This window comes from Gavia stellata, chromosome 2 (genome assembly GCF_030936135.1).
Source record: "Gavia stellata isolate bGavSte3 chromosome 2, bGavSte3.hap2, whole genome shotgun sequence".
NCBI classification, from domain to species: domain Eukaryota; kingdom Metazoa; phylum Chordata; class Aves; order Gaviiformes; family Gaviidae; genus Gavia; species Gavia stellata.
Window position 1 is genome coordinate 30,846,365 of NC_082595.1, and position 18,232 is coordinate 30,864,596.

Consider the following 18,232-nt stretch of genomic DNA (forward strand, 5'->3'; position numbering starts at 1 on the left):
AAGAACTATTATTATATGAGATTTTGGATCACATTCGTGCTGTCAAGAAGGATAACACTTCTAGTCCTGATTTGAAATCATCAGTTACTACAGACAGCAAATAAAAAAAGCACGCTACACTACACTCCTGAATACCTGTGCCATTAAGTATATTTAAATATAAAAAGCATTATAAAGATACACATTACAGTAGGGTATCCCTTTCTTTTTTAGGGTGCTGTTGATGGCAGGAACATTTATCCAGATAATCGGTCACCCAATTAGCACTATGATCAGTTGCTGTAAGAGGAGATCTTCACTTTAGAACTGCCCTCATGTTTCCTGTCTTGTATATGCAAACATAAGGAGTTCACTGAGCAGCTAATCTAAATGATAAGCACACTAGCTGGATCTACCTAGCCCTGCTGAGAAGATCCACAGTGTAAAATTTTTCCTTATTCACCGTGTCAGTGAATGTACAGGGCAAAACAGGCCTTTTAGACCTACCCCCTCACTGAACTTCAAGTGGATTGAAAGACGCTGGCAACAGAAGACAGATTTAGATACCTGGTTGGCAAAACAGGCTCCAAGTTGCAATTGTTGCCTAGCTCTATGGTGCACAGATCCTGAAAACCCAAGATAAAATACAACTACAGCCTGAAATCCACAGTCGCACCGCAGGTAGATGATTATACTTATTGGTGCACTGCTACCTAATCTGACCTCATGTTTGACATTTTCTTTTCCTTTTTAAATAAAACTTTACAGCCAGGCAAAGAAAGGCCCAAGGACGGAGCCCAGCAAACAAGCCCCCAAGACCCTAAGACTTCAGGTGAATGCTCATTCTGTAGCAAAGGCATCTCGCAGTGCTTTGCATCAGTACTAACCCGTATTTTGGGGTTCTAAGCTTTGGTTAGTAGCTTCTGCCCTGCTGCAATTCCAGGCAAGAACTTTATTGGTGCATTGGTCTCACGCTAAACATGCTTAGGAATAAAAGCCTATAGTTCTTAACTCGCTGGCTTTAATTCATTTGTCAACCGAATACTTAGATTCTCACATAAGTAAAATGTCCATTCTATCTCATGTGAAAAAATATAGTGCATTCTTCCTGAATGATCACATTTAGGGTGCATAATGAATTATCTAAAAATGTAACAAAAATCCTGTTTATTTTGGAAATTAAGATAAATGAACAATGAGTACTGGGAAGATGTGCTCAATGCAGAATCGTTACAACAATACGGGAAAGCAGGGAAATCTGAGTAAGTAAAAATCAGATCAAACTTGTTTAGGTCTTTAAACACTCAAAACCCATCTACTCATAAATATACAGATATGGTTGCACTGCAGTGTAACTAAAATAACTCCAATAAGGTAGGGGTTATAGTCTATTAATCTTAAACTCCTAATATCTATTTTGCAGCTTAATTCCTCTTTAATATAGCAATAATAGTGTATGGCTAAACTATTTTTGCACCTACATGACACAGCTGCCTTTTTAGTTGAAATTAGATGTTCCTGCACAGTCTAGATAAGCATCATCTCTCAGGAACTTACTTGCAAGCATCACGTGAAAAATGCAGAAGGGTCATCATATACATTATGATTTTACAGAAAAAAAACATATATGGTCTTTCTTATTTTGGATTGGAAAGATGTGGTCATGCAGAGAACTCTAACTTTAGTTCAACATCAAGAAGAGTTATAAATGAAATGGAAAAAATATACTGCTCTCAAAAATATACAAGAATAATTCTAAATATTCAACCACTTCCACAGTTTCTGTCCCCAGGCCCTTGTTTGAAAAAAGTTCGATAACCAAGAGAAGTAGATCGGAAAGATTTCTCTCAGTGCCTTTCATGCCTAGTAACATCACTGCAACATTTTTGTTTGATGTTTGTCTATGTAGGCAGGGAAACAGCTGTCAGTGACACACAAACTATTCAGAACAGCTGCCAGTTGGGAAGTGGCACTTTACACTGATCAACATCATCTCCGAGAAGAGAGTGGACTCTGCCTCCAGCTCAACATATTAATAAAATACAACTCATCCAAGCTTGTAGATTATGACAATACTACAAGCTACTGTAAGTCTTAAGACTTCTTTGGTTATTTTTGCACTAACAGCACCTCTAGGAAGCAGCTAAGAGAGATTGCAGGAGTCAGAAAAGAGCTGAGATGCAATATTGCTTTATGGATTTTTCTGCGTACAGCAGATGTAGCTGGCTGGGATTTTTATTTCCCCCCCCCATGCCTAAATCCTTAAGCAGGTGACAACAGCACAAATGGGGGTGTGATTAGTTATTTCCTAAGGTGGTAACTGAAGAAATTCTTCTGCCTTCTCAAGCAAAGTAGAAATTCTCATTCTCTCCCAGAGATATGAGAGTCTGATGCGAGAAACAGGAAGAACAGACAATGTTCCAGCTGATGCACAGCTGGAGCATCAGCACACTGAATTAAGATCAGAGGGAATGGCTTCCACTTTAGTCTTCCGCATTTCAATTTACTCTTTTACAAGTAATTTTAGTCATCTGTGAGCAGCAGCTCCTCAACAGCATTACTCAAGGAAAATGTTTGATCAGCTTTTCTCGTGCAAACACCTTCCATGCTCTCTTGGATCTAGTTCAGCAATTTTATATAGAAGAATCAGTATTCTAGTAGCTAGATTAATCTAACTCTATCAGGGATTAGAGTCTCTATTAGAGTCTTTGGTGGTTGTGCCAAGAAGCAGTATTCCCAGAAACAGTCTTAAAATTCGTTCTTCCTACAGAGGAATTTTGTAAAAAGGAGTTGCCTTACTTCAAACTGGCAATATCATAAGCCTAATAAGATACATAAAATAAAAGCCTTAGAAGACCTTGTGCAGAACATCAAAGCCAAATTTCTTTCATCTGTACTAAACCCTCTCTCTCCTATAATAGTTAAAATCATTCAAAATAACATAAATAACTCTGAAAAGCTGGTCTTGCAGATACTTCACTTTATAGCACAAGGCTTAGAACAGTGACTTATTGTTGGTACAAAAGTGCTGCATGCTTACCCTTACCCATTGCAGAAGTCAATGGAAATTGTGAGCACTTGAAACTCCACAAAGTTAAGCCAAGGCATCTCTTAAATAATTTCTAGAAACAAGAGGCAACCATCCATATGTTTGTCCTGCTTGAGCAAATGCTTCAGTCACATGCAGGCTAGGCACGTATGCCCTCAGATAATGAGCTACACAGCCACAAAGTGTCCAAAGTGCAGGTGGAACAAGCATTTTTCCCTACTCTGCATCCCAGATTTCCTACCCTGTGTGCAAAGTGGCCACTGAGAACAGGCCTAATCTCTTACTCTGAAAATAAGGCGTGTTACTCATGACCAACACCATCCTAGCACCGTGGCAAGGCTGACCAGGAAGCAACCAGGGACCACCAAAGCCTGCTCTGTGACTTGCAGTGAGATCAAGCCCACTGTGACTGTCATCAGCTGGTGTCTGTCTACACAGCTCTTAAGAGCTGACAGGGATTTTGTGGTTCTGGTTGCAGGGCAGAGCATGATCCAGGGCTAAACTGCCCATGCAGTGAACAGGTTTTCCTAACGCAAACTTCCCTTGCTGCAGACCAAGATGGTTACATTTCATTTTAACCTTACATAGCACACAATGATAACTAACCATTGCCCGCTTTATCATTTTTAATGTGCTTGAAGACGTTGATTTTCAACCAGACCAGGACTGTTTAAAGCTTTTCTTTCTATTCCTTTCCTTCAGTGTGTTCCTGTCTTCTACAGAGTGAGGTGCCCAGACCAGTGCCATAGTCCTCCAGAGGCTTCAACATTCTCAGCTAAGGACAGTAATTATTTCTGTCTTACAACTGACATTCCCATTAATGAGGCTGCAAATGACATTTGCCCTTTCTTGCAACAGGATGAAGGTAATGAATCCCACTCTATTTGTAGTCCACTATAACCCTAGATTCTGCTTCTGCAGTACTGTCATCTTAGCTGCTATTTACCATTTGTATACATAAATCCAACATTTTTTCTTCCTCAAATGTAATTTGCACCTGTCTTTTAACATATCCCACCTTATTGATTTCAGGCTATTCTTTCAATCTATCAAGAGCATTTGGAATTCTAATCCTAATTGAAATTACGTTGACTGGCACATAAACTCCTGGCCTACCTCCTTTTTAAAGGAAAATACCAAGTCTGCCTTCTGCTGATCCCCTGGGACTTCAAGTTTCCTCTAGGAGTTTTCAAAGAAGCTTTTTAATGGTTTAGAGATTGTTTTTCTTGGCTCCTACGCATTCAGAAGAAATCTCATTAGTCTAGCCTGACTTGAGTACATCTCACTTGCCTTAGGACACTTCACTGTGTTCATCTCTTGCTCCCTTATAGCCAATATTAAAAGTACTACATATATAGATACAGTTTATAATTTTTAGAAAGACCAAAAGCAAAGAAAATAAGGAAGAAAAAAAAATATTTCTGCCCTCTGCTCTCATTTAATTATTTTCTCATTCACCTTTCTTATTAGAAGACACACATGCTTTCTTTCACCTATGCTTTACATAGAGCTTATCCCTGAACTCCCTTCCCACTCAGCATGTCTTTTGCTTACAGTCTTAATGTGTTCAGTGGTCTTGCTGGTTCACTCTTACACTGTGCAGTACCCTTTCAGGTTCATCCTTAGGAATGTTTTTGTCCTTTCCTTTTCAAAATTCTTTCAGGCCCTTGAAGAGTTGCTGACATAAATATGTAGTCTGATACTGTGTTTGCTCTTTTCTGCACCAAAAGAAGATGGTGCTGTACTATAAACATGATGTCTTCTGGAGGGTACCAAAGATCATCTGCTGATTCCTCCTCCTACAGGCTCGGTCCCACAGAAACTCACCTGTTGCTCCCCTGATTTTATTTAAAGTGAGTTTTTCTTTCACACAGGTAGTTATCCACCTTTTCTCAGAAGAGGGATCAAGGTTGTTTCCCAATTACTTTTGCTCTTATCACCTTCCATTTACAGACTGCTAGCTTGTTCCATCAGCCTGTTTATGTATATTTAGGAGACTGCAGCACTACCACATGCTCCTCAGTTTCTCATATGCAACAATTCAGGCATAAAGCTTTCCAGACAGCTGTTTTGCAATTGTGACCTACCTCCTCCCCACCATCACATGCTTTTCCCACGTTCCCTTTGCTTGCACTGATCCCCTTTCCTCCTCTGCAGGGATACAACACCACATGGGAGTGTTAAATGACTCATCAAAATTACAGCCTGATGTTGGCAATCCTTCCCCTTGTGTATCTTCCATTACAGCTACAGAGGAATGTCCTTGGAAAAGCATCTACACAGGAATAGAGCTTTCCACTGCCTTCCAGCACCCTGCTGTGGTCTGGGTGACAGCAGTCTTTCCACTCTCATCTCTAGTAGACTGAAGATCTTCCCTGAGTGCAGACTTCCTAAAATCAGTGCAGACTACTTCACTGGCTCATTTAATACAACTGGGACAATTCCAGTTCCTGCTGTGGGAGGATGAGGCTATTTACTGACTTACCAATAAAAATTCACAGTGGGCCAGGACTTGGAAAAGAAACAAAAGCACCAAACTGTTTTCCAGTGTCCACACCCTACTGTGCTAGGAGTCAGAATAGCTGGGTATCATTTATAGGTGGTTCCTAGTATTGTTCGCTCCCATCTCTGCTCCTGAGTCACTAAGATGCAACAATCTGGAATGACTACCAGGGTGCTCTCCTGCAGGCAGCAGGGAGACTGACAAGAGTGGATTAGGGACCAGAGCATCAAAGGAACATTTAGGCAAAGCCTTGACATGGTACAGAGTGCTGACAGTTTCATAGAGCTTTTATAAAGCTGTCTGCAAGTCAACAATCCAGCTGTGGCAGGGTGGTAGAGCCTGGCTTTCTAGGAAAGTTCCATTTCCTTTATTTGTATCGGTGCTCTCTGTTCTTTTTATGCATTTTTTTTTCCTCAAAACTTCGAAAGGGGAAAGTTCCTCTGCTTGTGAGGACTCTAAGATATTAAGCTCTTAATGAATACTTCCACAGTGGCAGCCCTCTATGCCTGTGAGCTCTGGTGCATTTGTAAAGTCAGCACACACAACACACTCACATGCTCTGGGCATATCTCCTGTTAAGCAAAAGAAGAACTTCTTCAGTCAAGGGCTGGGCTGTACTACAGCTTTCAGTGCAGGTCTCTGCTGGACACAAGCTTGCAGTTGTACTTGCATTTCCTTTGGTCCAGACCATATGCAACTTTTAATTTCCAGCAAATATTCTGCTCTCTTGGCAGCTACCATTATCAATGTGCCCTCAGTATTTTGCCCTGCTGGCAGTAGGGCTTTTTGCTACCTTTATCCCGTGGGACTACCTGCCCCTGTTTGATGCCATCTGTGGACCCAAGCCCCTGCACAGTTTTGCTTCAATTCACAGCAAAGTTCACTGATAAGAAAGGCTATTTGCATTTTCGGTGAAGTTCACCTTCACGGTTTCCCGTTTTTATTTCTGCTGAACTCACACACAGCCAAGCAGTCCATGCTAGGCATGCTCCCATGTCACAGTCTCCTTGTACACTAGGTCAACAATTTGAGTCTGGTCTTGCAGTTAGATTATATTTCCTGGAGCATTCCAGCTGCTCCACAGTCTTTGGATTCATTGGCGGGAATCCAAAGAAATGCCTCACCTGAATAGTTATCCCAAACTGCAATTTTTTTTTTAATTTATTTGTTTCAATATTTGCTTGGCTCAGCACTTGTCTCTTGTACTCGACAGGTGGCATGTATGCTATTATGGAAGGTGAACTGGGGGTTACTTACTCATGTAATTAATTTGCTGGCTGGACACAATGCTAAGATACTAAGTTTCCTTAATATGTAAGTTGCAACCCACCGCATACCAGTATAAAAATGGACCAGACTGAATCAGTACCGCTCTTAGAACCAGTATAAGTAACATACGTTTAAGGAGAGTTAAACTCCTAGTTTGTATGTAGACACATTTTTGTATGTAAGCAGATTTTTCTCATCACTTACTCTCATAGGAAATGCATCTCATGTTACTCAATTATCCTAGACTTTCCTAAATATATCGACTAGGATCTGACATCTTTTTAATTATGAAAATATTGTAAAATGAAAAACATCCAGTATTTTTATTCAGATGAAATTCCCATTTCCTGTATTCTGCTACAGTATGCTTTTATACTTCAAAAGTAAATTCAAAGCTATTTTTAGTGGTACACAAGGAAACAAGCAAAGCATCATGATTTTGTTCCATTCCTAAGCATCATTACAGTGCTACAGTGAGGTTGGCTAAATATTATTGGTCCTACTTTTCCCCAACATATTCATCCTGTTGTTGGCATGTATTAAAAGCACTAGCACAGGATTTAACGATCAACTCCCTGAAATACACAGCAATTTTGCCATTGTCTTCATTGAAAAAAAAAAAGAACAGGCCCACTCTAGTTGTGCCTGCATTGCTTTTCCAAGTGCTTGCACACTCTCTAGCAATTTTTACCCAAAGATAACAGTTTAAAAACAAGTGTCATTAGTTCTAATTGAGACCCAGAAAAGTCTGTACAATATCACCACTTTATACTGCCTAGAAAACACTTACCTCAGATAAATGACCCTCTGCTCCAAATGAAATGTCTTCCATAACCTGTTAGAGATAAATGATTAAGTATCCAGCAGATACATGCTATATAAACAGTAAGATTTCAATGAAACTTATAAAAACCATATAGCGCATTAAAAAGTTATGTAAGCTGAACGGTTACATCATTTTGCTTCACATGCATGAAACATTTCAATTGCATTTATAATGGAGCAGTGGCAGTCACCCAATATTTAAGGCTAAATTTAAATACATTTTACTAAAGCCTGCCTTTGGCTTCCCAGTTAAATCCCACAAGGAATACTGCCTCTAAAACTGAAGAACTAACTATAGATTGAAACAGGCTTTCCTATCAAGCTCTTATGGATCTATAGACCATTCAAGAGTCTACAGAAATTTTTTTTGGCACAAACCCTGTAAGTGATTTTGGGCAGGAGAAACAGACCCCACTGATATTTTGTATTGGTAACACGTGCTAACTATAGTCAGTTCCTCTTTCAAAACTTGTTTCATCTGTAAAGTCTATAAGAAATTAGCCAACATTTCATTCATTGGCTGAAGAGCAAAGAAATTTGATGTTAACATTATTGGAAAATCATTAATACTTATCACACATAACAGTATTGATAATCTAAATAAACTGAGATAGGGATATTCTTTGGTAGGGCAATACTTAGTATCACAGGTATGTACATATATATAAAAAATAAAGTGCAAAATCATTACTCTGCTATAAGATCATTATTATTACTAGGTACTATTTTCAGTAATCTATCTGAAAAGAGTTTGCTTAGATTTCTTTTACCTGTAATATATATTTTCTGACTATATTTTTACTGCAAAATGCATGTAAGCATTAAGCTGACTGAGATGCTACTATCTCTAGCTAAACAGTTAGTACTGTAATCAGTAGATACTACACAACAGTATGACATGCAGTTAAGGGGATCTTACTGCACAACAACGCATGTGACTGTACAATGATGATCTGATCATTGTGTACAAGCCAGCTGCCTGTTACTACAGAAATCCTTTCCAGATTGGATTAATACAAAAAACATTCAAATGCTGACTTTCACTGCTGCTCAATGCTGACATTTAAAATGAAGATTAAATGTAAAGTTTCCAAATTGTTTTTGGAGCTCTATAAATACAGCATTTAATTAAAACTCAAACGAAAGCACAGTTTATTTAGCTTTCTAAAGGCTTTGTCCTTTACATGTTGCACATTTGCCTCCTGGACCACAGGTTATCTCAATGCATGGTAATGAGTTACAGCCTGCTGACAGAGGCTTTCTTGGTGCTTGCTATCACTAAATTCTGAAAAATGCTGTGTCATATCCTGTGATGACTTCTTTTTAATGACAGGCACCATGTTAAATATCAATTACTATTTTTCATGATTGTCCACTTAATATCACTTAGAACATTCAGTATCTTAAAAAAAGTGAATCAAATGAAGGCTTTGCAATTACAGAACACCTTCCCAACACCAGAGTGCTCTACAATAGACTCTGAAACATCTTCCCAGATGGCAAAACTGAAGTATGCAGAGGTGAGGAAAAGACAGCAGACCTTACTCTAACCCCTGCTCTCTGCTTCTTCTATGTTGAAAAAGTGAGAAATGATCTACAAAGAATTCTGATGGAATGACTACCAAGAATGCTGACTTACAAAAGGTAACACTACTGAATTCTGGTTTTTACCTTGTAACTTTAATCACCTTAATTTTCTTGAAATCTAGTAGGTGTTTCTTTCCTTCATAGTGATTAAGAGGAAGCACTGCACAGCATGCCAGATAGCAGAAGAAGAAGAAAAAAGGATAGGTCAGGAAATGAAGCCTGCAGGTGCACACATACTCATGTTCATCAAGATATTTGGTGTTAGGGAGGTCCTAGCACACACACATCTGTTTATTAGTTATCATTGGTGTTTCTGGTGTTATAAGAAGGTTTTGCTTACACATACATTATCACCAAGCAAAAAATAAAGCATGTTATCATAAGCAGTGGAACAAGCAGGTGTTAACATCCAGAGGGAAATGAAATGTTACTGTATATTTTAGAAATCCCCCAGATATGTATCTTGCTATGTAATGATGATCATAGTGACTTCCATCTCACTCACATGTCAGCTGGGCAAAATAATCTGCAGTCAGTTTAAAAGTATGGAACATTTCTGGGATGAAAACTAGAACCCATCTTTAATTCCTCAGAGACTTGGAAGAAAAAAAAAAAAATCAAGCCCAATTAATCACAAAAAGACAAACTAGAACTGCAATGATGGGGCACCCTAATTTAATCAAGATAGCTACCAGCTGGAGAGTACACACTTATGTGAAAATTCAAGAATCTATCTCAAATACATTAGACAATAAGCTGACTTTGACGTGAATGACACTAGTAATGTTGTCTTTAACTTTGCTTCAGCATTTTCTTAAAATACTATAATCTAATGAATTATCTGTAATTGAGAGGAGTACATCTTAATTTTTAAGTAACTCAAGAGCGTTTCACAGGATGATTTTTCCTGGCCTCGCTTTATTTAGTTTTGACCAAAAAATTAGTAGTGATGTTTCAACAGGGTGAGCTGCCAAAGCATGTGATTGTCTTCCCTGGTTAACAGTCAGTGTTATAAAGGAAACCTAATTTACTGGATTATTTTGGGATGCCGCAGTCTACCACATAAACAAACTGAGGAAAAAAAAAAAAATCTATACTGTCTTAGAAAACACAGTTATGAAGACTATAAAGTAACTGTTGACAGTTAATAAACCTGTGCTCACACATGACAGTAAAACATCTGAACTTTCAAAGAATTTATACCTTACATATTTTATACCAGAACATGTCATTTTTTATGATCTAGTGAGGATATTTAATTAAAAATTCAAAACAGCCCCTCTGCAAAGCAGTATCTGAGGATCTAAGCGAAGGGTTCTTTCCATTCATCTATTTGGCTTTTATTATTGTTCTTATGTTTCTTATTTGTTTCTTTGTTTTCTAATAAAACATACACAGTAAGATACAGTTATATGCAAGAAAACTGTATTTATAGTATACAATCAGCAAAACGAATATCTACTCCACAGTAACACTTAGCAAGATATGACATGATAAATAAGAGGAGAGCTTTATTTATTGCATTTCACCGTAAAGTAAATCAGTCACCTGGGAATGAAATGTACCTTCAAAGGCATATATATGCACATATGCTATTATTACCCTTTGCTATACTGTTTTGAAGCAAGTAATTCAGTAACCTCTAAATACAACCTCTAAATACACTCCTTCCTTTTGCTTCAGTGACCAACAGCGCTCTCTATAAATTCCCCAGTGGGGAACAGAGGTGACACAATTGAAGTGAATAGTCATTCTAGAAACATGGCAACCACATCGAGGTACTCCTCTCACAGGGACACCGCAGTCTTGTTAAAGAATATCAAACCAAGTATTTTGACAAATACATGCTTTTCTGTTAGGTATCCCCACTTGCTGATAAATGGCTACAAAAAGGTTCACTACTAATGGACAAGAGTAAGTTTTTCTGTGAAAGTCACATGCATGGCTAAATTTAGATACTAAAAGCCACATCACTATTTTATTTTATTGCCACAAACATTAGATTATTTTTAAATAAAAAAATACAATACCATATAACAGAGCACTTAAATGCTACAGAAGTGGTTTGTCTTTCAACGAGGTCTATTTACAAATCAAAACATAACTCTCTTGCACTTCAACACATTAAAAACTGGAAGTTAGCATGATCTGTAAGTAACGTCACATTTTTTGTTTAGTTTTATATTCTACCTTGTGATGAACTACTAGGAGATGTTAGGGAATGTTACGCTATAGCTCTTCTCTAAAAGTTAGATACTGCCAGTCACTCCTACTGAGATCCTACCAGTTTTACTACCTAAAGTGTACTTGTTTGGGTAAAAGTTCTATACCGCACAACAAGGAAAACATCCCAGCTCCTGAAAGTATAAAAGCAAGCTGACCAATGCTAATTCCAGAACCAGAATGCAGTCTGTATGTTGGGGTTTTTTTATGGTTGCAATGGGATGCAGTCATCACTAATGTGTAACTTTGCCTCAATGGTCAAAGCTGCAGGCAGCACTGAAGCAGAGGAAGGCTAGTCGAGTAAGCTGTGATGAAACAGCTGTGTTGCTCAACGCCTTCTAAAAGCTGGAAAACAAATTAACCTTCTTGTATTAACAAAACTGCTTCTTTTTTTCTTTCAGGTATGTCAGCCCTAGGAGCGCTGTGGGAATAGATGCAGGAATACCTCTACAGGTCCTTCACTGATGGGCATTTTCACATTTATATTTACACATCAGTTTCTGAACGGATTTTGGCACGTTCTCAAAATGGAGTTTATTCAGGATACCAGGATAGGCCAGATCCCAGGCAATGGCATTTATAGCACAAAGTTTAAGGACCTAGGTGAAGAGCTGAAGTTAGGGGGTTAGTCTCTCTAAGTTCCCTCTATGGTTGACAGTGACAGAGAGGAAATTATCAAAAAAGCAGATTCAAAAGGAGGAGCTTAATGTAAGCACTGCAAATATGCTTTCCTCTTCCATAAAACGTATGGGGAACCTGTCCCTCTTGAGTCCTGCACCTCTCTCCAGAACCAGAAGTCACCTCACTTCATCTGCCTAGATGTCATACTAGGATAGCAATGCTGATTTCCAGGGAAACGATCTGGACTTGGAGGGGTGAAATAGGTGATCATCTACAGCACAAATCTCAAGAGTGTTACAGAAACAGTCACAAAACCCCAAATCCTCCAGAGCTTCTCAGCTGCACTTTTGAAACGGGAGCGCAGCTTTCCATAACCAACAGAACTCCTCATATTACTTCAGTGGGCTCATCAGGAATACGATAAGAGAGGAAAAGAAAAAAGAGGAAAAAAAAAAAATCAAAGCCACAGCTGACCATTTCCAATAAAAATGCTCTCTATATGGAGTCAGTTCGTAAACCGTTTTCCCTAGGAAAAGGCTGCAAGTACTATTGAAGCCCAATTTAAAAACAGAATTTTACTAACAAGTAGAGATTTTACAGTAAGGTGAAGGCCTGCTTTCCACTAGGTCTTAGCCAGTGTAAATGCAAAATTAGGCATCAGCTTTCAATGTAACCCACAGTTCTTAACATCAGGTGCGACTAAGCACACTTTTAATTTTTGTCAACCAAATTCCAAGGTAATAAAACCAGCAACTCCTGTTGGAGGGGGTTTTTGTCACAGCAGTGCTGTTGGGTGATGAAGCTTTTTAACAGCTTGTTTGCCTTGGCAGCGCAGTTATAAGATTATTAGGTAACTGTACATTTTTTAGCAAGGACAGCATTCCAGAGCAGACACAAAAACTTGAAAGGAATTTGTCAAACCCTTAAAAGCCTCATGATTTTCTCCTCCTTTTAATACTTTTTGGATGCTGGAAGCCTACCAGCATCTAAGCTAGGAAGTCTTTGACCATTTCACTAGGGGAGGAAAACTTACTCGCTCCCCACTTCAGCTAACATAGATCCCAGCTAACAAGTCAGCAGAACTAACTCAGAGTGAAACTTGTCAGTAAGATGAGGAACAGCTGATAATTTGTGTTAAATACTTAATCATTTTTCCTTTAAATCCTGATGTACGTTCTGTATTCATTGCCTGAATAATTTCCACATTTAAAAAAGACTGATGGTGAAAGGAAACAGGGTTCTGAGAAGCTAATAAGCTATTTTATTCATGTCCCAGACTGGAGGCCAGATGTTAAGTTCATACTTAACCTGCCCTGCTGACCCATCACCCAGATTCAACTCCTCCTCTCAAAAGGAAAACCAGCAGTATTGCTTAAAATGCAGCTGTAGAATATTTCAGATACCTCTTTTAACTCGCTGTGTTTGGGGCAGGGAACAGTGCCCCACTCTGTGCCCTTTGGAAAGTGACCTTCTTTTCTTTTTTCAGAATCGGATGGGCCATCAGCAGTCATCTCCATCTCATCCATTTGGTTCTCCTCTTCCTCAAGAACACAGCAACTGGTTTCTTTCAGTTGAAACCCTCGGATCAACAGCTGACAGGCCTCCAAGTCAGCTTCCCACACTCTTTGGAGCAGCTGGCTCCCGCAGCTGAAATAAAAGCCAAAAGAAAATAAAACTGCAGTTCAGGGAGAATAGTTGCTATTTCAAGTAACTTTTGGGGTGACTCCTTATAATTTGATAGGAAAATAGAAACAACCAAAAAACAGCAGCTCAAATACTTTCACAGAGATAACACAAGCTATTTCAAACTGAAAAGCAGTAAAATTACAGCCCTATTACAAAGCCGATGCCATAAAAAAAAACTTTGTGCTAAGATAATGCTTCCAACTGTACAGCGTACACCGGCTGCATGTGACCTTCTCCTGATCAGACACAAGTCCAGAGGTCTTGCAATCACAATCAGAGCTTCCTTCATGCTATCGGATACACAGGCGTGTCATCCTAAACGCAGTCATGTGGTCTTCCTGAATTTGATGTAGAAGACCACGTATGAGCAATCATGCTATTTACTGCATTAAATCAGCTCTAATTTTTGGAAAATAAATACCGTGAATTTCTTGTTAGAGGACATGTGCTTGCTTCAACTCTGGTGAATCAAATTTCGTTAAACTGTAATACTCTTCCTTTCCTTCAGTCTTATACTTTTGAGCATTGTCCTTATCTCTCACTAATGTGCTTTGGTTTTTTTTCTACTTTGTCATCCCACCAAAGAAAAACCAAAAGTATTAGGAAATTCAAAATACCAAACTTCTTCATACTTTTAATCCATTGATTATCTCTCAGAGATGTCCATGTACGTTACAGATGCTGCTCCTGAGCTCCATCCAATAGATATTTTCACCTGAAGTAAATGGGAATTCTAGGCATAGATAGTTTTTCAGAACAAGACACTGAATACTAACATCACACTGCTCGTAAGAGATGCGGTCACATATCCATTTAATACATGTTGTCTCTAAGAAACCAAAAGATTAGGTTGCCTGCTAAAACATAGCAGATCAGTGGCAGAGCCTGGGATGTGACTCGGAAGCGCTGATTCCCATGGCAATACACACTTCCAGACAGATTTGAATGCTAATATCTAATAACTGCAATATTTTTTTCACAGTGCTTTTCAAATTATATCATTTACTATATAATAGTAAGCAATTATAAGTGACTAAAAGAAGAACAACTATATGATTTTAACTTTTCTGACTAAATTAAATACCAGCTTATATTTTATTCTAAACGAAGGATAAAGGAGCTGCACTGCTCACAATGAATTCATTAATCTAACAAAGGTACATTTTAAACTCTACAAACTGTACAAGATGCCAAGCTGTAAAATTCACACAGCAGTATTTTGAGACTGAGAGCAAAATTAAGCTCCAGAAGCTGAGTTACTTGATCTGTGCTTAGAGTCAGTATATATGTTTATCGAAGGCAGAATGCAGCATGAGGTCCACAAATTGGTCTCCCCCAAGGAGTTCAGAGTATCACTACTTAGAAAGGGAAAAAGTCTTCACTGGATTACACTTCTGTGTTCCATCCAGGTAGCATTTCCCTTACCAAGCCAGAAAAATAAAATAACCCCAGTTTCTCTACTTGTCTGTCATACCATCATGGTTACACAGTCAAAACATTTCCCTGCAGACATACATAAGCCCATATACCTGCTTTTTGAAAAAGTTTCTTTGCAGCTATAGATGGCTTATTATTAAAGGCTCAGAAAATACACTAGAAGCCTAAATCCTAATTTCCAGTGGATAGCTTGTTTTGGCTATTCAATTTAATGAAGAGCTCTATTGACAATACGAGGACAGAGATAGTGATATATGTGGTATTCACAAAGAAGATGAATAGCTTATATAAAAGTACAGCGTAACGGTGCCTGGGTTGCTGTTACTTGGCCATGACTCAGCTCATCGATCAGCATGCTTTTGATTGTGTGTAAGTTTTACACCCATTTCAGTAATCAGGAATTACCGAACAAACCACCAATAGATTACTTTAATTTTAAGGACATCTTTGTTTTATCACTGTCTCTGTAAAACTCTGATACATCTTGAACTAAGATATTAAGAAGTTACGCTGAACTTTTCAACGGAAATCAGTGAACGCACACATACTTGGGTATTCTGCACATACCTAAGCCCACGGACTCTACATCTTTTAGCCTGTATTTTGAAATTCAGTGCTTAGACGCATTTTTCAAACACTTTTTTAATGAAAATTATTTGAAAGCTGCAAATAGCTGACACAAAACCACATACCAAGTAATTATTAAAAACTATGTTGTCCCTAGCATGCAAAAACCTTTAGCTTTTACATCAGGTGTAAAATCAAGCTCAACTGAATTTCAGACTTTGGTTTATTCATGTTCAATCCACACTCAAAGTGCATTTGCAGTCTCCATAAAGCCAAAAGTATGTCGATACCTATACTGAACACAATGAGTTTTTTCAGGTATGCAACATTTCAAAATGATGGACTGAAATTGGATCAGAGTTTATATTATTCCTATACTTACAAGTATTTTACAATGAATCAACCTCTAGGTGTTATATGCCTGTCTGTACGTTACTATCAAAGTGGTATACGTGGCAATTTCAATGGAAGTGCCAGGAACAATTTGCTGGAATCCACAACAAATCACAATCCATCAACCATTTATACCGACCCAGCAAGAACAAAGCATACCTTCATCACCTACTGGCTCTGAACTTCCAAGTGCCAGAGTGCTCATGAATCCAAAGTGCCAAGCTTTGTACAAACACCAAACAGATTACAATGATGGCCCTTTTCTCAGAAAGGCTTTCAAGTTTAAAAGAAGCAACAAGAGCTAGGATACAGACAAGGATATTCAAAGAAACACTGAGACAACAGTGGACTGAACATGGCACGTTAGTTACAGTACAACAGTTTCATTAATTACATCAGTAACTAGTCAGTCTATTGACTGTCAAGCACACTGAGGTATGTCAGTGAATGAGAATTTTAAGGACTTGCAGGAGGCCAATGAAACAGGTCACTGGATAGCCAAGATCTCCATCCCTCCATAAAGGAATCATGTAAGAAAGGCAAAAGATGCTAGTATAAAAACATAATGAGCAAGTGATTGATACCACAGAATCACAGAATCACTAAGGTTGGAAAAGACCTGTAAGATCATCAAGTCCAATATAGTTTAACATCTGTAAATGGAAGCCAGCCTTTTGATATTAAAAAAAAAGAAGACTGAGTAGGTGGTAAAAGATTGTGAGCAGCCTTGACATTGAAGGCTAGTAGTTATGTTTGATGTGACAGGACAGAGGGAACCCGTGGAGCAAAGTAAACAAAGTGAAATGATCAGAAACACAGAATTAAAATTTACAAAAAAAAGAGAGAGAAAGAACAGTCATTGCAGCAGCAACAGCACTTTGAATGGATGAGGGTAGGGCAAGACTGCTTTTGTCAAGTCACAGCCAGGGAAATGGATGTTGAAGTAAGTGAGATGCTAGACTTAACATGAGTAATTTTTTAGCTGGATGGATAGCTGGGACATGTCTTATCTCAAGGATACTATGCAAAAAGAACATACAAGAGCAGGCCTAAGTTGACTTGAAGAATGGCTGAGACATCCACAGCAACACAAAAGGACGTAGCAGGGAGAATTCTGGATTAGGTCAAGTTGATGATGATGAAAGAGCTGTCAGAGAAACAGAGCTGCTTATGGACAGGAGGAAATGAATGTGGAAGAGGTTTATCCTTGAGTTCTCTTCATAAAGTGACAATTGAAATTGTAATTGCTGATGCCTTTACCAAGTCTCAAGTAGTTTTCTAGGAAACAACACTGGAGACCAGAGGGTACAAGGATATTTGAGAATATCTTCAATCTACAAATAACATTGGGTGAAATTCACGTCGAGAGTCATATCCAGCAAGGATTCTCTCTCTCTCTCTTCCTTCAAGTCCAAAGAACATTGTTCCTCTTTCTTTTCACAAGATTCCCAGAGATGTTAATGGGGGCTCTCTATATGGCTCTCAGCACAACATTATTCTAAAGCTATTTATAGTGCTAACTGGAACTACGAGAACACAACTTTCCTATTGAGGGCTATGCATACATACAAAAGGCACATTCAGTTCCTGAACATTACAGCCTAAATGAAAACACGCCCACATAAAAATAGCCAGAAGATTTTATATTAAACCCTATTAAAAAAAACAAAAAAAAAGTCCCCCAAAATCTCCTCAAAAGCAAATCAGAATCAACACGGGGAGATGTCACTATTTGTAAATCTCATAATCTCTAGTTTTTAGGAATGCCCCTTGGTGAGTGAATTGTTAAAAGTGGTTTATAACACCCTGAGGCCAACACTGTGTGTTGATAGATGATACTGCTTATTTTAAGGGAAATCCCTGTGAGAAGCTACGTCTTAAAAAACAAGAGTGAGACTGAAGCTAAAAGGCTACATAGTAAGACATCTATTTAGAACCTGCATAAACAAAAGCTAACTTACGATGGGAGATTAACCATCACTAAGAAGAAATATTCTAGACAACTTCCTTCTAATAGCTAAGCCACACTAAGGTGCAGATTCAGGAAAGCATATACTGACCTTTTCCGAGGACCTGGCACACATGTTAACACT

General features: G+C 38.5%; 1 protein-coding gene across 1 annotated transcript in view; it reads right to left on the reverse strand.

The window, feature by feature from the left end:
• The window catches only part of DISC1 (DISC1 scaffold protein), a 184,435-nt gene that overhangs the window by 10,099 nt on the left and 156,104 nt on the right, over nucleotides 1–18,232 (reverse strand). Inside the window, exons 10-11 of the mRNA XM_059832667.1 lie at nucleotides 13,460–13,703; nucleotides 7,591–7,635 (exon numbers count right to left, since the gene is read on the reverse strand). Of these exons, the coding sequence (XP_059688650.1) occupies nucleotides 7,591–7,635; nucleotides 13,460–13,703 (289 nt within the window). The remainder of the gene's footprint in view (nucleotides 1–7,590; nucleotides 7,636–13,459; nucleotides 13,704–18,232) is intronic.